Source organism: Alligator mississippiensis, chromosome 1 (assembly GCF_030867095.1).
Source record: "Alligator mississippiensis isolate rAllMis1 chromosome 1, rAllMis1, whole genome shotgun sequence".
Taxonomy (NCBI): domain Eukaryota; kingdom Metazoa; phylum Chordata; order Crocodylia; family Alligatoridae; genus Alligator; species Alligator mississippiensis.
In genome coordinates, this window is record NC_081824.1 from 247,534,278 (window position 1) to 247,554,098 (window position 19,821).

Genomic DNA, 19,821 nt, shown 5'->3' on the forward strand with positions numbered 1-19,821 from the left:
GGGGTTTATGAAGAATGTCTCACTTCATCCTCAGATGAACATTCCCTTCCTCCTTGTCCTCCCACTCTGTCACTTGTGAGTCCTAATCTGAAGCTATGCAGGGGGATGAGGGGACACCATGGATGGCATAATTGTTCTGCGTTTTGCAGTCTCTTTACTTTCTAATGCTAGACTTCAGAAGTAATAATATATGCATAGGATTAGAATGGGTCTTTTAAGTCACTTAGTCCAGCCTCCTGTGCACACTGATGCATGGATGATGCCATTGCCACTGAAGGGAAAGGGACTAATGCTTGACAAAAATAACTAGTCACTTTCTGCATGTGTTTATTCTGCAATGTTTGGAGCAAGTTGATTTTCCTCATGCCTTTTCTGTGAAATCTCTATATGGGTTGTGGCTCCCCCACGCTAGGATGAAAGGTGGCCAAAAGACAAGTGTCCATTTTCCAAAGAGCAAGTCTTGATTGTGCGGGCCGGGCCCCGATCCCGCCGCCAAGTGCGAGTTGGGGGGGGCGATCCATGGCCCGTCTTTGCGCACGCGGGCTGTGGCCAGCAGCCCGGGCACGCGGGGTCGGAGAAAACCGGTGGCGAGCTAGAATTAGTCACGAACGCATAGTGGTTGATTTAAAAGATTATTTACTTACACCCAAGATGGTCGCAGTGTAGGCTGGACAGCTTTCCAGGTGCAGCTCCGCTTGAGTCCTCGTTGGAGGACTCTGACGAACTCGGTTCTTTGGCCCCGGAGTGGTTTAGGCTCCGTGGGTTCGGCAGTTCTTTCCTCACGAAGTTGCTGAAGCTCCGTGGGTTCGGTTCGGTTCCCAGGTCCCCCAGAGCTGTTAAGAGTGGGTTCGAAAATTGGGTATATAGGAAGGGATACGTCTAGGAATCTATCGGCGACAGGGAGAGGCTAGAGGCTGATCAGACCTCTGTTGCCTTCTTAAGAAATGCATTGGGTCCGTAAGGATCCGCAGCGCTTAGAGATCTTCACACAGGGTGAAGTCTCCTCCTCCTGATGTTCGTAGAGTCCTCCAACTTGGGCGGAAACCATTGAAGCTTTTTATATGGCTAGCAAGCCAATCACTTGCTGCCACGTGTACATAATTTAGAACTAGCCAATAATGGGGCTCAAAGTATAATACGAATGGCAGGGTTCTCCTCTGCAGCAGAAAACTCCAGCGCGCAAAGAAGCTGCAATTTTAGCGGGAATGTAATTTAGCGTTGCCGAAGCGCACACAAACAACAAATCACAGCTTTGGGTTGTGACATTGATATAGTCTGACTGAACTATACTTAGGCCTGTTGTATCTGTAGTCTGCATGGGAGCAGTGGGTGTTGAGAGAGAAAGAAAGGAAGCTCCTTTCTCTTATTTCTACTTGAGAAGCATCCAGAGGCAGAGAACATCAAAGGGAAACCATACCTTGCACTGTTTTCTAATGATCCTGGATTCTCATCCAATTCCCTTCCCTGCCCTTCCCCCCCCCCCCCCCCCCCCAAGAAAATGGAGGTTAAAACTGTCTGAGGACTTCTCCCAATGGCAAGAAACCAAACTTGCATGATATACTGGAAAGGGAAATTTGGGTCAGTGTCAAGGGCCCATGCAAGCCTAACAGTCCACTGGGCTGCTGTGGTTAAGGCACACCAGTTACTGTAGTCAGTGTCATATAAGGGCATGAAATGGCCAGCATGATATCTGGCCACTTCTGGCTTCTCAGCCTGAATGACCAGGTGCCCATTTACAGCTGAATCAACTGGGGCAGTCTGTGGCAGAAGACCAGAGCAGGGCTTGAACTTTCACCTCCAGCACTATAGCAAGACATGTTAATGGTTCTGCCACTCCACCAAGTAGGGTTAGTGAAGGCTTTATCTTATAACAAAAAAGAGCAAGCCGTTCACAATCCCTACAGACTTATGTTCTTTCACTTGTTTCCCTTTCAGATGTTCAAAAGACACAACAATCAGAGGACAAGGTAAGTCTCTCTTTGGAGTCAAGATGGTGTCAAGGACCTATGACTTCAACCTAGGAATGGCACAGTCATAATCCTTTCTGAGTAGATGTTCTAGGTACAAAAATCTAAGCTGCCTTGTCCTACAACAATGGGTCATGTTCAAAAGATTCAATTGTCATTTAATATTCTTGGTGCTTGAAGAGTGCCAGGGGCCTGAAGGAAGATGACTTTCGTCTCCATTCTTTGACCAGGGAAAGGCCCAAGGCCAAGTTCAGAAATGAAACTACTTGAGTGGTCCTGATGTACATGCTGCAAGGGAAAAGGGTGAGGTGCAGCTGGCAATACTGCCACCTATAGGGTTTATAAAGTGGGTGCATTTCTGCTGCCACAGCACACTTCCACAACTTCAGCACGCTGTAATCATAAGTGATTCTGGTCTAGTCTCTTATACCTTGTCACCCAGCTTGAGCAACAATGACAGGATTACCTTGTGACCACCTTATCCTTCTGTGAAGAAGACACATGACCTCCAAAGTGGGTAGAGTTGTTATTTGGGTTAGAAATCTGAAGGTATCATCTGGGAACTGTCTTTACAATACTGAACTACTACTACATTGATCTGAAAGGTCGCTTGCTTCCTTGGCTTCTGTTCATAGCTGCTGGAGTGTCTGGGAATGGTGATCTATAATGCCCTGGACTGGGGCATTGACAGCCATATGGAGCGAGAGCTGAGCAAACCCCTGGAAAACCTGATTTCCCTCATGCTGAAACTAGATGTTGAAGCAACAACACCAGCAATCGGTCTTCAGGATGTCATTAAGGTTTTTTGGGTTTGTTTATTTGTTTGTTTGTTTTTTAATAGTCCAGTTGTTGAAAATGCTAATGTACTGGCATTCACAGCTGTTGGAGAGCATTCTATGAAAATTTGGGTAGTGCCTTGGAGGATAGGCACCTAGTACTCTCCTTATAACAATAGGTGAGAATGGTGCACTCCAGAAGATCTTATTGTACAGGGATGGGGAGGAAAGAAAAGTGGTTGCACTTTGACACAACTGTGGTTACGGGGTTCAGTGTGTATGGCCCAAAATGTTTCCTATTGCTTGCAGGAAAACCAGCCTTTTCCCCCTTGCAAGTGCCACACACAATTAGCTGGTTCAGTTCCCAATTGCAATGGGGGAACCACCCTGCTAATTCAGTCACAACTAGTTGCTGACACTGTTAATATCTGGAGTGAAGCTGGGGCTTGCTAACTTGCTTTTTTTTTTTTTGGTTCATGCTCTCCACCCTCCTACTTCCTGGGGGTCAGCCCACTTGAGGTGTCCATATGCACCACGTTTTTTCCCCCAGGGTATGTTGGTGTAAAGAAGCATAAATGTCCTACCTCAAGATCACTGTAGATGAGATGACCCTAGCAACATGCCAGATCTTGTCTACCTAAAACTATTACTGCTTGATAGGTGGATAGAAGTGCAGCCACACAGAGAGCTCTGCAAAGAACAGTTTGCCAGAACATGGGCACTCCTAAGCAATGCTGCCTATATCCTAAAGGATTAAGGATTCCTTGAGTCCAAAGCAGCATTCAGGCCAAAGGAAGCGTTTTTACTGACTTTAGATTAACACATGAACTAACTCTTGCTTTAGCTAACCTTAGTCATGTCAATCCTTTCTCCAGGCTTCTGGCCTCTAGAGAGCAGGCAATCGTAAAGTAGCATTGCAAACTTGTTTCTGGGCATTTGAATACAAAAATGCCTATCTCCATGAGGGAAACTGCTATCAGCAGAACTTAGCATGTCGGCACTGTGAGAAGTATTACTAAAGCCAACGTGCCTGAAATGGGTTTTGAAGTTAAAGCACTGTCCAAATTGCTCTCATGCTAGACTTTTTCTAAGTATTCAACCCCACTTCCAAGGTTTACAAAAGGGGAAAACCTAAGGTGTGACTCATCCAAGGCATATTCAAGTTGTTTGAAGAACTGGATGAGAGCAACTCCCACTTTGTCAGCTTAGACTGTCTCAAGAAAGTTCACTCTCTCCAGTCAGTCTCTCTCCAGCTGGCTGGTGTGTTCCAGGCATTGGATAGCTGTAATCTTACGGGGGGGGGATTCTTTTGAGACCAAAGAAAATGAAATAAATACCTGAGAGAGCATGACATCTTTCTCTGTAAAAAGCTTCAGTTGTGACTTCTTGAAAGAGCTGCTCTTCCTGCAGACCAGGGGTTGTCAACTTGGGGGTGTGCATACTCCCAGGGGTACTTGGGAAGGCCCTAGGGGGTACATGTGGGCAGGTGGGGATGGAGCGCTGCCACCCACCATCCCACAGCACTTCCCAGGAGCAGGGCCAGGGCAGGGCAAAGGCAGTGGTGCCCCTCTGTGGGCCGCACAGGTGCTACTTGGCCAGCCGGACATGAGGTGGGGAGGAAAGCTTGCACGCGGTGGCAGTCGCTACCACTCCACACCACCACTCCACATTTGGCTGCGTGCCACCTCCCCCTCTGCTCTGCGTCCAGCCACTGGGGTGCACTTATTTAAAAAGGTTGAAAGCCCCTGCTGCAGGCAGTTAGCTAAAGGTCCAACATATGGAAAACAAGATAATAAAATGCGTATAGCACCTGTCTTATAAATTGTTCAAAATTGGAACTGTGGTTTGGTGGTTGTGTTTTCCTTCACTCTCAGCAGAAGTAAAGGGTCTTATTAGAAAGAATATAGCAGGAACACAAGTATGTATGGCTACTTGGGTAGCACAGTCCTCCTAATTCTTTGTTTTGGGGAGAACTTTCTCTAAAACCATCAATTGCTGCATTGTCTTGCAGATCTGTGAGGAGCATGTGTCCTTGCCCTCGGAGGCCTCCAGCCATTACAGAACAATCTCTAGGGCTCTCTTTGCTGACTACATGGATTTTCAGCAACTCACATTTACCATCCAGAACTCCAAAGAGGTATCTTGGGACCATCACTATCTGTTCCTTAACTCCGAATTCTTTTTCCCCTGGAGGAGGGTTATTTAGCTGAAGTTATATATTTTTTTTAAAAATGGGAAGTGTGTGTTTCTTAAAAGCTTTAGCAAATTAATCTTATGAATTACTTCTGTCTTCCAAGAATTTTAAATGTGAAAGCTGGCAATTCAGTGACAGACTGGATAGATGGGAATGACTGGATGCAGTGCAGGCTAATGATCAGGTCATGTATTTGCTTGACAGAGTCTGAAAAGAATGGATGTGGTAGCTTTGCTGGAAAATCCTTCCCAGAAGAAGGCAAATTGCTGGGTAAGGATTTAGATTTTTGGTTTGTTTGTTTTTATAACCCTTGTGTGAGGCCTTCCAGTGACTTTTTTCCATAGAATATTGATCTGAATATACAGATAAAACCATTTAAAAGAAAAACCCTCTAACTCAGGAAGCTAAGGGCTTGTAAACAAGGGGAAACTATTGCATGAAAAGCCAGGGTGTGAATTTAAAATGTCAATTTGTTCCCATAAACTCCTTGCATGGACACTAATGCAAGATAGTTATTTCTAGTGTCACTTAATCTACTTCCAAAGACACTAAGCATGCACGTGAGCAGCTACTTCAAGATATTTCAGTCTGAGCAATGCTGGGGAAGCTAGTATAGATCAGCTGCTATGTCCCTCAGACACGCTGTGAATAGGTTTGCATATCAAGGTGGCTCAAGGCCGGTAGGCTCCAACTGTTTGCACTGATCATAGGTGTAAAAACAATGATGGGAGGAGGCTTCCAGGCAGAAAAGTTCAGGATGGACATAGATTGCGTGATTACTTTACCATAGCTCCTATGGTCTCATCTCCTAGTTCTTGAACTACATGCTTGTTGGAGCAAAGAAAATGAGTTATTCTGTCCCAGCCAAGGCTCAGTGCCTTCGGTGCTCTGCCAAAAACAAATAGCTCTTCTGGCTGGAGGTTAGCCAGTATAAACCAATGTGCTGGAGTCTGGAGTCTGTGGAGACAGTAACAGTACACACTTTTCCCCCTGATCCCGCCCCCCACCCCCAACCCACCCAAGAGACTCGTGGACTCCCTTTGTCTAAATAGCATTCACTTTGAAACATATTCAAACTATTCATATGAAAATGTTTGTGCAATATGTGTTTGGGCTTATTTTCAACTTTTGTGATCTGTTAAAACAAACCGGCAAGCTATAGAAAACCACAAACTATAAGCTTGTGTAGCTACTTTTTAGGGAAGACCTGAGTAAATATGAGTTTTGCAGCGTGGCCTCAAGGTCAACAGACAACTGGGCTTTGCTGCATCAAGAGAAGCAAATTCCAAGGGCAAGAGCTCCACTGCACATTCTCTGCCACTGGTCTTTCAGTGTTAAGTTTCCAAGATAGCCAGTAGGCTGCACCATCTTGAATCTCTTACTTTATGGTAGCCAGGATGTGAATTGCATAGGATTCTGCTGGTCGATCAAATAAGGTTGGAAGACCCCTCATGAGGTCATCCAATTTAACTCCCTGGTCAAGGCAGGAACATCTGTTTTAGCCATTCTACCTATGGTTTTTGTCTAATCTTCACTGTAACATTTCTAAGGACAGAGATGCCACTACAGCTTCTCTATATAATCTGATCCAGTGTTCAGTCATTTTCACAGTAAAAAAGTTCTTCTGAATATCCACTCTAAATTTACCTTGTTGCAATTGTAGCTTGTTTACTTCTTGTCCTTCCCCTGCAACTACAGAGAATGATTTATCACCATCCTTCTTATAACAGCACATTTTATATTTTAAGGCTGTTATCAAATCCCCCGCCCCCCCCATTAATTATTGCTTTTCCCAATTAAATAATCCCAGTTCCTCCAGACTTTACTTGTATGTCACATTTTCTAGGCCTTCAGTTATTTCTGTTGTTCTCCTCTCTGTGCTCTTTCCAATTTGTCTGTCGTTCTTGAATTGCAGTGCCTAAAACTGGACACTGCTCCAAGTGAATACCCACATTACACCAGTGCTGAGTAGAATAGAAGATTGGTTTCTCACAAGGAGCGTGTTAATGCCTCCCAATATATTGTTGGCAACAAGAGCACACTGGGGATTCAAATACAGCTTGGAGGCTGATTTAATCCCTGGGTCCTCTTCTGCAATGTTGTAGCCTAGCCACTTGTTCCCCATTTTGTATTTGTGATTTGATTGTTTTGCCCTACGGGGAGGACTTTACACATCTCCTTATAGAATTTCATCCAATTTTATTTTAAACTGTCAAACCCTTCAACAGTACCTGGAAGCTGTGTTCCAGACTTCTTTATTTAGCAAACCCTGCCATTAGCCAGAACCTTTCTTGGGCACATCCCTTATGGGAGGGAGAGGAAGGGTACAGAGTTCCATTGCCTTAGCAGGGAATATGTTTTCTGGAGTACCTAGTGGACATCCCTGTCTTCGGCATCTAAGCATTGAGGCCTCTTGTACGCAGCTGTTATACCACCCTCAGGCTGACTAGTACAGTGCCTGGAATATGTGTGTAGTAGGCCTGTGCGAAGCAGCTAGTATTCACTTCAGATTCGGCCATTTCGGGGGACAGTGATTCGATTTGGTGATTTGAATCGCCGTCCCGATTTGATTTGGCCAAATCTGATTTGAAGGTTCAGCTGCTGCCAAATCTCCAAGTCACACAGGCCCCATCCCCCGCCAGCCCCAGCTCCCGGCTCTTTGGGGGCAGTGGAGGAAGCCCCCATGCGCTGGGTGTTGCTGGGCAGGGGGGGGTGATTGCTCTCCCAGCCCCTGCCCACCCCAGCTTCCTACCCCCCACCCCCCCTGCCGAGCAGCACCCATGAGTGGGGGCTTTTTTAAAGGGCCGAACAGGGCAACCATGGGGGGGCTGGGAGAACGGGGCGAGGGGCTGGGGGAGCAGACGGGGAATGGGGCCTGGCAGGGGTCCTACTTACCAGCTTGGAGTCTGGGTCCAGCTCCCTGCTGCAGCAAGCAGGGACTGCCCAAATCACCAAAGCTCTCCAAATCTTTTCCTAATCAGTTTTGGACCTTTTTATTGGTCCCCTGATTCAATTCAGATTTGGAGATTTGGCCACCGAATCTGGCCGAACCTCCTTCGAATCAAATCGGCACCCAATGCTTCTCACAGCCCCAAAGGCCCACAATTTCAATTTCTGCTCCTTTTCAAAATAAATAAACTTTTATAAAAAAGAAACACGCAAAGACTGGTCGAGTTTAATAAAGAACGTAAATGAATTTTGAGGAAGTGTAAGTGGTGGTACCCTGATTAAGGATGCAGGGGGATCAGTATGCAGGGTGGGGAGCCTGGACCGCTTGACAGAAAATGAGCTTCATTCAGCAGGATCCCAGACTCATCTGGGGCGGATGGCAATCGGTGGGTTGCAAGGTGTTATGGGAGCTGTGTGGCCCCTACATATAGTGACCAGGGGGCTGTGCGCTCTATGCCCACCCTCACGATCTCTGCAGCTTTTCGAACCAGGCTCCAGAAAGCAGCATTCTCAATTTCACCTCCAAGAGCTTCGGTGATTTTTGGATCAGATGCTCGACCAAGGTGCTACAACACCCTGGAGTTGCTTTGAGGACCAGGGTGCCACAAAATGTTAGCACAGCTAGGTATTCAAACATGATTCACATGATGAACCCAGAGATTTCAGAAAGGAATTCATGGTGCCAAAGCCAATCTGACCTACTGTAGTCTTTTTGACTTCTTTGGAACAGAAGAATTGTTCTTTTTCCCCCTTTTTTTGTAGTCTCAAAGGATTGACAACCACTGAACTAGGGCAAATTCATGGTAATAAGGCTGCTTATGTGGGATATACAAGTCTTTGAATGGTCTTTTGGCTAAGATGCTTGCTGTGGTCTGTCATGTAAGATGAAGTGCTATTACAACCCAAGAAGTGGCTCCTAAACTGGATCTTGTGGTACTTTTTTCCTATAAAACATAATTTGATGGGCAGTTGTAACAGTCAGTTGTCTTGGTATTTCTTTATTATTAGCCAGTTTGACCATTCTTTTCTGAATTACGTTTTCAACTCAAATTTCTAGTGTTCTTCAATGCAATCAATAAGTAATTCGGGAGATAGTTCTCCATTGTCTATCCTCCAGCTGCTTCATATTTGTACAGCAGATGGAGCATAACTGATAGGCTAGCTGTCTTGTATCTTGTCCCACCTCCTGCTCAAAGTAGGACCATCCCCAACTAGATCATTCCAGCCAGGGCTTTGTAGAGCCAAGCCTAGAAACTTCCGAAGGATGGAGATTCCACCACCTCTTTCCATAACATGGTCCAATGCTTCTCCACCTGCCTAGTGAGAGTTTTTCCTAATATCCAACCTAAACTTCCCTTGCTGCAATTTGGGACCATTGCTCCTTGTTCTGCCATCTGTCACCACCGAGAACAGTCCAGCTCCATCCTCTTTGGAACCACCTTTTCAGTAGGCCTGTGTGAAGCGGCTAATATTTGCTTCAGATTCAGATTCCACCAATTCAGGGGACAGTGATTCAAATCACTGTCCCAATTTGATTTGGCCAAATCTGATTCGGAGATTTGGTTGCTGCCGAATATCCAAATCAGCCAGGACAGGCCCATTCCCTGCCCCTCTCCCAGCTCCTGGCACTTCAAAAAAACCAAAAAAAAGGCAGCCTTGACTTGGCAGATGCTGCTGGGCAGGGGGCAATCTCCACTACCCCATGCTATGTGGGGGGGCTCTGCATAAGCCCCCAAACCCCCATGGGTGCCCTGCCTGGGCCAGCTCTGGGCCTTTAAGAAAAGAAAAAAAACGAAACCCCCCCAGACTTGCCGCTCCTGCTGGTGGGGGGTGATCCCCATGGCATGTGGGGGGCTCTGCACAAGCCCCTGAGGCCACTGCAAGAGTGGTGAGTCCTGGGGCTCTTCTGGGCTTTTTTCTTAAAGGGCCAGAGCTGAGGTGGCAGGGGGGTGGTCAGGGAGCTCATGCAGAGCCCCCATACAGTATGGGGCAGTGGGGATCTCTCCCCTGTCCAGCAGCACCTGGTGAGCACCAGAGTTTTTCTTTAAAGTACCAAGCTGGGGTGAGTAGGGGTGTCTGGCGGGGGGAAGGGGGGGGGGCTGGGAGACCAGGCAGGGGAGGGGGACTGGCAGGGGTCAGGGGGGCTGGGGGAGGGGGACTGGCAGGGGTCCCCCTCCCATGGTCCCCTCCCCCCACCCCTAGTACTTAGCAGCTCAGAGTGGCTGCAGCTCCCTGCTGCAGCGGGCAGGGACTGCCCAAATCGTCAAAGCTCTCCAAATCTTTTCTGAAGATTTGGAGAGCTTTGAATCGATTTGGACCTTTTAAATTGGTCCCCTGATTCTATTCAGATTTGGAGATTCGGTCACTGAATTGAGCCGGATCTCCTCCAAATCAAATCCAGCACCTGAAGCTTCGCATAGCCCTACCCTTCAGGTAGTTGAAGGCTGCTGTTAAGTTCCGCCCCCGCCTTTGTCTTCTCTTCTCCTGACCAAATAAGCTCTGTTTCCTCAGCCTCTCCTCTGATGTCATGGGTCCCAGCCCACTAACCACTTTCATTGCCCTCCTCTGGATTTTCTACAACTTGTCTACATCCTTTCTGAGGAGCCCAAAACGGGACACCATACTCCAGACGTGTCCTCACCAATGCAGAATAGAGGGGAATAATCACTTCCCTTGATCTCATAGCAACACCCCTACTAATGCAGCCCAGTATTTGTTTGCCTCTTTGGCAACAAGGGCACATTGACTCATTCAACTTATTTTCCACTGTAACCACCAAGTCCTCTTCTGTAGAGCTGCTACTTGGCCAGTTGGTTCCAAGCCTGTAGCAGTGAATGGGATTAGTAAAGGACTTTGAATGTTTAAATATACAACTAAATATTCTTCTCATCTCTGCCATTTACGGGTTTTGTCTGCAGCTGAGATGTCATTCTTCAAGAATTTTTCTAAAGGTTTTGCATTTGAGGGTATCAAGACCAAAGACTTTGGAATGGAGGGGAAAGTAGGCAAAAAACTTCAAGGGAGGTATTTCTGAATTGGTATAGTGAAAAGCAAACAAGCAACCTGTTCCCTTCACCTCAAAGATCCAGATATGATCTTGGCTTGATACTTCTCTTTAATCACATTACCCAAATATGCAGATCCAAGTTGAGTTTTTCAGGTTGACTGGGTTATCTTGTATACCTCAGCATCCATGTGAAGGCAGCTAGGCATACAAAATGGGATGAGCACGTATTGTGGTTGCCCAACTGGATGCTGTAGTTAAGTCCAGATGACTAATTTGGCCTTGTAAGTCAACTTCATACCCCAGTTATGTAAGGAATTCAGAACTATGTGGGTAGGGATTTTGGACTTTATACTCCAGGGCAACTTTAATTATTTCAATAGCTAGTATAGAATTTCATCAAGGGCCTTAGTGCTCTGCAAAATAGCATGCCCTGGAGCAGCCATGGAGTGACTAAATATCTTATCCATTCCTTCACAGAGGCTAACTGAGGCAGAGGCTACTTTCTAAATGGAAGCATGCATTAAGTTAATGACAGGACTGGGAAGTGAACCCAGGAGTTCATTTCCTGGTCCTACCTGGTCTTAACCATTAGGCAGCTTTTCACTTCTATGAGTGGTAGAAATGAAACACGACTGAGGATCCCAAGCAGGTATTTCTGCAGCTATAAATTCCTTGAGTTGCTCGTTGAGCACCTCCCTTTTTGAATGCAAGGAAAATGCCCCTCAGACATCCTGGCATGGTGCTTAATCAACCTGTGCTGCCCTATTGCAGGCTGCCTTGTGGCACGATGTTGTCAGTGAACTGCAGAAGGGAGTGAAGCTGCGCAAGGCCACAGAACAGCCACAGCATAACAGTCCTCGAAAAGCGTCTGCCCGCTCCCCCTTTGAGATGCTGGCAGATGACATCCGACACAAAAGGCATACTCTCCAGAAGGTGAAGGTGAGTTGCAGTAGTATAGGTAGAGCTATGATTTTGAAAAGAGGGATTGAGATGATGTGGTATACCATCACATATAACACCATACATTTTTTTTTTTTCCTCCAGCTAAAAGGAAACTAAAAGCTTTACGAATGTACTAAGGGTCCAAGGCTATATTATTCAGTTTTAAGATCAAAGGAAAAAGCAATAACTTTATTGGAATATGCATTAATTTCCTACATCACATATTATGTATTAAAAAAAAAATCACAACCAACTAGACATAGATGTCATTCCATTAGTTCTTTAGCCATCAAAATTAAATGTATGAATCTTTCAGGTTCATAGAACAATCTCACTTTCTTGAGCATCTTGACAGTGCATCCAGTACTTCACTGAAAGTTAATTCTGCACCTGAGTTAATGCTCACCCGAGTTAATGTTTCCACACCTGAATTGATGTTTTTAGCTGGAGTTAAAACCAGTATGCAGGGCTGTGAAATAGGAGCTACGTTATCAGAAGTAGCTAACAGCAGAATTGCAGCAGAAAGGATAGCTAGATTAGTGGATCATTGAAAGGGGAGAGAGTATTAACACCTGTGGAATGAAGAGTTTAGATGGAATTGGGGAGATTATGCTGAGCCATTAAGTCACTGCTACCTGAATAGAAATGCTATGCTGCTGCCAGGCATTTGGTTTTAAACTTTGGGTGGAGCAGGGATCAAAGAGGAGTGCAACTGCTCCACTGCACCTCTCTTGGATCCACCCCTGGGCAGTAGTCAGGGAGTCAAGTTTGGAGTCTTCTCCTCTAGGTAGCTTGTAACTGCCAAATTTTAATTTAAACCAAATCTACATCCTGTAATTTTCTTCAGGATCTTCTATGCTCTGAGTATGGGCTAGAGCTCACCTTGAGCTGGAACTTAGTGTATGACCACCTCGCTCGCTCGCTCATTTCAGTGTCAAGAACTTAAACTCAATGCTCCTGAAAGCACTCTAAGTTACTCCATGCAAAGCTGCTTGATGAAACTATCTTTTGCCCACTTTTTCCTTTCACCTCAAACACAAGCCTGTGTGCCAACAGGCTCTTTATGCATCTGATCTCTTTTGAGAAAAAGAGGATGCTGCCAATGGTAGTTGTGCATATAAAGTATGTTTCCCTTTGGATCAGTAAAAGCACTTGGTCTTTGTCTGTCTCAAGCAGCAAACACCACACAGCACTCCCTGAATGGGAATTTGGGAAAACTGAGGAGAGTGGAATAAACTCCCAGAGACTCCTGTTGTGCTGATTCAGTCCTTAGTGGCTTCCAAGGCTGCTCATTGTTGGCAAAGATGACCGAGTTCCTTTGGTCTGCAGTGCCACTTGCATGCCGCAGGGTTAGTTAGCAATGATGGTAGGTTTTAAAGGCTGGAATGAGGTGGTATGGCATTGCAGGGGGCACTGAAAGCAGACTCTCCATCTTTTTGGCAAAAGATAAGAAGCGAGTTTGTTTGCAATAAAGAAGAAGGCTTTTCACTCTTTTTAGTGTGGTGTACCATATTTAAAACATCAGCTTTTCTGCCCCTTATTTGCTCATAAAATTAAAGAGATTAACATCCCTGACTGAGCGAGACATGAAGACCCTTACTCCAAGTTCCTTCTAGTCTCTCCCTGTTAAACACTGGGTCTTATTCTGGACTATAACAGAGTTCTACTGTTTAGCCTGGAAAGTTGTAATCTGGAGAAGGAGCCTGAATCCAGCCAGCCCTTCATGCACAGCTTGAAGTGATCAGATGGCACAGTGATGTGGGAACCAAAGAAAGTACTTTGAAAACACTGGTTCTCAACAGTGGGCCACAGAGGTGTTCAAAGTGATCTGAAAGGGTGGGTGTTGGGGGCAGGGTGAGATGCTTCCAGGGGTGTTAGGGTCTGAAGTGTCAGCTGATAAATATTTCCACTGAGGCAGGCAGGATCACTCTGAGATGCCTTGCTACTCTTGTGCCTCCCAAACAAGAAGCAGTTCAGCCATCTTAAAGTGATATTGCAGGCAGACTAATTATCATGTGCTGAGGCAGAACTAATTAGTGAAGGACTGCACCCAGCCTAAAGTAGCCATACTGCTTCCTGCTTAAAGCTGAATGCTGAGCTAGCTGCCTTGCTCCTCTGCTTCTGGTTCCAGAGGTCACAAGGATCTTTTTGCAGTTGTTGGGTGGGGCATGGGATCAAAAATGTTGAGAAGCAATGTTGTGGACTATGCATTGTGGGGACTAGTAATTGGTAGGTGATGGGTCTTGATGTACAACAATTAGGGATGATGATGCACTAAAATACAGGTCCACCGTACAGGAGAAAGCTATAATCTACAGTGACTGAATGAACTGACCCAGGGTTCTCCAGCCATTGCCTGTGGGCTACTTGCAATCAGCAGAATTCAGTCCAGAAATATTTCACTGTGACAAAAGCAGGCACTAAGCATTGATACCTCCTGTTAGCTACTGCTCTATCCTCCATTCACTCCTGGTATCTGGAGGCTGCTTTGATCTATTCAATTCAGATATGCCACTCTGAATTTGCAAGGCTGTCCACATCTGTCTCGATCCCACTGTGGTCAGGTTGGCAAACTGAAGGTATAACCAACAGAGGAGGGTCATTGTCAGACTGAGTTATTTAGGGATATACATGGTGTCCTTCCTCACTGCCTGGGCATCCTAGTACTCAGTAGTCCTACCTGCAAGGACAGGTGAATAATATGGAAACATAAAACCCACTGCATTAAAAATTTGGGTTTTATCTTATTTCTGATATCCTCTCCTCATGTCCACGCTGGGGTGTTTGCATTGAAGTTAGTAGAGGAAGTGTCCATGCGAGAAGATCCGTATCTTGGCATTCTCCAATGTGAACACTTGACAAAACCCTGAACTGAGTTAATGCTGTGCTCACCAGTTGTTTCATTTGTAGTTCATCTGTTCAGGAGTTTCTTTTGACTGAGTTGTAAGTGGAGCCATTCTTAGCTTATTGGGTGTGGAAAATGTGCTGAGCTCTAGTTTGTGGCATCCCTTTGGACTGTAATGCAACAATGGTGTCAGGATACATGTCACTTCATAAAACTGCCTGCAGACAGAAAGCCTTCTGGGTTGCTTCTGGGAACCCCTGAAAAGACCCTGTGGAGACTTAAGATTTATGAGTAAGCCTCATCAAATTTCTTTTAACACCTTTGATCTTCCTCTTCTTTAAAAAAACAAAACTCCTTGTTTAATCTCACCCCTTGAGCTAAACACTATCTAAAAAAGCCATGAGTGGCCTGTATGGTATTTGGCATGGGACTGGAACTGTTTCCCAATCTCATTTATTTCTGGGGATAAGAAGCCAAGTGAGAAGAAAATGAGCTTTCATCACTTAAATCTCCTTTCTTGCCCTTTCAGATCAACAGTGAGCAAAAGATCAGGAGCTCTGAAGAAAACATAATCCCTCTAAAGCTGCCTTTAAAGCCAGTAAGTGACTTAGGATCACAAATAAAGATATGGAATAAGCAGAAGGATTTCTAAATCAACCAAACTGGTTAAAACACCACCAACTCAACTACCATTTCAACTTGGGAATGGATAGAATGGCACTTTTCTTCTCTAAGCCAAAATAAAATAGTGGCTAGCCCCAAAAGCCCCTGTTACATGGCAGAAAGAAAGCTACTTAAAATAGTAAAAATGATTGTGGGAGAAGGGAAAGAAGAGAAGACTGCAATAATCCTCCTGTTGTGACTCAAAAGGCTCCTAAAATGTTTCTGTACAACCTTGTTGAGCTCTTCTTAGAGCTGCCAACTTGTGTTGCAAAGGCAAGTTGTCCACAGGAAGGATCCCCATTGGTCAGGTGAGCTCTGATTGATTGCTTTCCCAGTGTTGTACTGGAATTGGTATGTGAAATGCAGAGGTGGTATGTACTAAGAATTCTTGGAGGACAGGGGTTCTGCCTGGGTGTGAAGGATATATAGTAATGTACTTGACTTGGCAGAAGGAGGCTTGTTTGGAGCTCCTGGATTCCTCACTTTAATTGCTTTTCTTAGCCCTGTTCTTTGCATTGCAGGTGGTAGAGAGAAAACTGAAGGACCATTTCCCGCAGGAACCTAGTCAGCATGAGCTGCTCATGATGGAAATAAAACAGCCACACCAGCTTCGGCCATCTCCCACAGCAAGAAATGGAAGTAGGCCCAAAGGTACTACATGGGCACTAGATCTACAAAGCAGCTTGACTCCTAACAAACCAGCATCAGTTGTGGTGTATGAGTTCAGGGTTTGAGGTGGATGAAGTAAAGGACATGAATGAGTGGCTTTGGCTCCATTGTCAGGTGCACCAGCATGCCACTGTGCAGATGCCTTTAGCTCATGTTACGTGCTAAGGCCAGCTGATTTGGTTGGGGTACCTCATCTTTTAGGAGGAAAGTCAGAACATGCATATTCTGAGACTGCAGGCAGCAGATAAGCTATTGCCCATGAATGGTATCTGTGCTGCACCAGAGTGCTCTCATGATGACTAAACTGTAGAGATGCAGGGAGTCTTTGGTGGGGTGGGAGGCAATGCATCTTGTGGCTAGAGTTAAGGAACCAGAGTTAAGGCTATTGGATGAGTCCTAGCTAATGAGAAGGAGGAAGAGCAGCTGACTGCCAATATTGCACATGTCCTTCAACTTCTGCTGGTCTGGGTTGGGCCTGAACACACACTTTTCCTACCTCCCCCCCCTCTGCTTGCCAAACAGTCCAGCTTTCTTGCACTGAAACTTGTTTCCGTGTCTTGTTTTGTTTTTTACAGATGCTTCTGTGACACTAAACATCTTTAATTCTCCTTGTGACAGTGGTTTATCTGTTCAAAATGCCAGTACCGGACTTCATGCTCACAAAGCTGAAAACTGGCTGCTGGGTTCTGACCTGCTGGGCCAAGAATTTCAGGTAAGTCTTGAAATGAAACCACAATTTAGAGAGGGTGAAGTGATTCAGGCATCACACTGCATCACACTGCAGGTGCATGCACCCTGAAACTTCAGGTTCAAATCTTGAGGCCTTTCTTCCTTCCCAGATAAAGGAATTTAGTTCATTGGAGTCCTCTTGGCTACAGAATTCCAAGCCGTGCTTGACATCACTTTTATAGGGTAGCTGAACTGTAGTCCTTCCTGCTTTTTAAGCAGAGATCTCATAGACTCTCTTGCATGAGTAGGGGCTTCCTTGGCCAAAATTGGAAAATCTTTCTTCTGTTCTCTTCCTTTCACTTGTATAATACAACATGCTACTTGGTCACTATTCTCTATTCTAGAAGTGTTTGCATTTCCTATCGCATGGAGTTTATAGTAAAACGGACTGAATAATTTTCTTTAAGTAACTAACTAAACCAATTAAGTTAGTTTCTTCTGCCTGCGGAGCATCTAAGCAAGCACTTTATTTTCAACACATTTTAAATTACTTTTTCTAAACTCATTGGATTTAACACAATTGGTTCAAACATTTGACATGTAAAATTCAAGCTGTATTTAGTCAGTAACCACCTGGAACAAAAATAAAGCCTTAATGTGTAATCGCTTCTGGCACATACTCTGGCCTGCAAAGTGGAAATTTTTCTATAGGCATCTGTGCTTGAAATACTAATAAGTGTTAGCAGAGCTCCAGTGTAGAGTTGGTAGAGCTTTTTTTGGTTCATTAAGAATTTAAGAAATCATAGGAGACACTGTTAGAATTGTTAGTGCTGGAATGACATTTTCTCAGTTACTTCATAAGAGCCCCAGTTGTCTCATTCCTTAGCAGTTCTTAGTACACATGCTAATCTCTTCAAATCTGGATTATGCCAAGGTAATTTAACCAAGTAAGGCATGCCTGGGGACATATTTCTGTGCTAGGTATAAAAAAATTTAATTTATTGTCCACAGGAAGGAGGTTGGCCATTGGAAAATGCCCAGAGAGTGACCTCAGAAAGGTCATCTTCACAGAATTGCAACAGCAGAGGTCAGTGTCTCCTTTGTCACTGCGATCTGAGTGCTGGGGTTAGTGGGTATGTACTTTCCCATGACCATCCTCTGTTTTCAGGGTGGATAAAAATCAACTATTTAAAAAAAAAAAAAGTCAGATTTTTTTTCTTTTTAATGAATTGCATACTTTTTAAGATGCTTTAAAAAAAAACAAAAAACCCAACCCTAAATAAAGATGATTTAAGCTATGTTAAAGCTCAAAGATATCATGGAATAGGGATTATAACTTCCAAATATACTATTTGAGACAATATTGCTGGATAAAGTGTATGAGGGAGAAATTGAACAGTGTGCAAAAAGTCTCGAGGGGAAAAAATTGTTAACCTGTCTTGCTGGCTGGAGCAATGTCACACAAGCACATATTACTGGATCATTGTGGACGACAGAAGAAAGGACTGTCTACAGAAACAACTGAAACATCAGGAAATCCACACACAGCAGAGTACTTGCAAGAAGTAGCAGTAAAAGCTATAACAAACTGTTGGGGGAGGGATTCAAATCTCTAGTATACAGCTTTGTCACAGACAATGCTGCAAATATATCAAAGATGAGAAGAAATCTAGAAGAAAGCCCCAAGCTAATAACATATGGCTACAGCACTCATTTGATGCACCTTTTAGCCAAAGACTTCAGTGCTCCAGAAATAAAGGCTAATGTTGTTGAAATAACTTCCGTAACAACCACTTTGCAGCAGCTGCTCTGAAAAAAAAACAAAAAACCAGGAGGAACCAAACTAACTCTCCCACAAGACATGCAATGGAACTCAGTAGTGGACTGTTTTGAGTGATTTATATTGAGAACTGGCCTAATCTGATGACAATTTGTGAATAAAACCATGACTAAATAGATGGAACTGTCATAGCCAATGCTCTCAACATTGAGAAATGTAGAACGTGTGCTGACTATCCTGAAGCCTCTTTCCATAGCCTTGAACAAAGCTCAGAGATATGGCTGTTTTACTGCTGATGCTGTTGAAATTTGGAAGGAAATGAGTGAGACCTCAGAAAAAAGAAATATATAATGATGGAGTTAAATTACAGGCACTAAAAAAACAAAATGGAGCAAGCACTATCTCCAGCTCACTTCCTTGGCATTAGTCTCAATACTTGGTACCAGGGTCAATCCTTAACTGTTGAAGAGGAGGAGTTGGCTATGACATGGGCATCCAGCAATCATCCCTTCATAATACCAGTTACAATAAATTTCAGGGCTAAGGGTGAACCATTCAAGAAATGTTTGCTGATGAGGTTTTAACTGAACTGATGGAAATCAATTAAGCACCTTAATCCATCAGAGACTATCAAAGTAATAATCCACCCTTTAACAGCAGTAGCTTCTTCTGCAGGTAGCAACATACTATTTTCTTTCTTTGGGCTAATTCATTCTAAATTTGAGAAATCGCTTAAGAACTGAAAAAGGAGGAAAGCTTGTCTTCTCCAGTTCATGAATAAACAGGAAGAGGAAGGTAAAGAGTGAGCTTGCTGCATAACCCAGTATTTTAAATTTCTCATATTGATCTGTCTGAAATAATCCATTTAATTTTTGTTAAAAACACATTTCACATAATTAAAATAGTTAAAGCTTCCAAAATGCACATGCTTGTTTTGTTAAAATAAAATAATTATACATGTTTGTTGAAGAAAAATATCCAAAATACATAAGCTTATTATTTTAGTTTAAATAAAACAATTTAAATGTCATAATTTAGTTTTCTCCTGTAGCTGCAAAATTAATCTGAAAAAAATCAAAATAAATCATCGCTTTAAAATGTATAGGGTGTACCTTTTAAAAATGAAATGTACATCTATTTTTGAGTTGTGAATAATATGTATTAAGGTTATATCGACCAACAAGAATGCACTTTCTGTAGAAAACAGTGATTTAAATTGAGGCTTCCTGACCAGTGATTTTAAATCATGATTTAAATTGGTTTGATTTTAAATCAAATCCACCCTGTTTGCTTCCCTACTTTTTTGAGACCATTAGTCTGCTAACGCCACTTGACATGAGTATCTTCTCCACACACACAA

At 44.1% G+C, this 19,821-nt stretch overlaps 1 protein-coding gene across 2 annotated transcripts in view; it reads left to right on the top strand.

Annotated features, from left to right (window-relative positions):
* The window catches only part of LOC102565877 (protein spire homolog 1), a 43,231-nt gene that overhangs the window by 3,678 nt on the left and 19,732 nt on the right, over positions 1–19,821 (top strand). For both annotated transcript variants that reach the window (XM_059720462.1, XM_019476108.2), the window contains exons 2-10: positions 1,936–1,967; positions 2,603–2,767; positions 4,755–4,880; positions 5,142–5,207; positions 11,665–11,832; positions 15,210–15,278; positions 15,865–15,994; positions 16,588–16,724; positions 17,693–17,768. In XM_059720462.1, the coding sequence (XP_059576445.1) occupies positions 1,936–1,967; positions 2,603–2,767; positions 4,755–4,880; positions 5,142–5,207; positions 11,665–11,832; positions 15,210–15,278; positions 15,865–15,994; positions 16,588–16,724; positions 17,693–17,768 (969 nt within the window). The remainder of the gene's footprint in view (positions 1–1,935; positions 1,968–2,602; positions 2,768–4,754; positions 4,881–5,141; positions 5,208–11,664; positions 11,833–15,209; positions 15,279–15,864; positions 15,995–16,587; positions 16,725–17,692; positions 17,769–19,821) is intronic.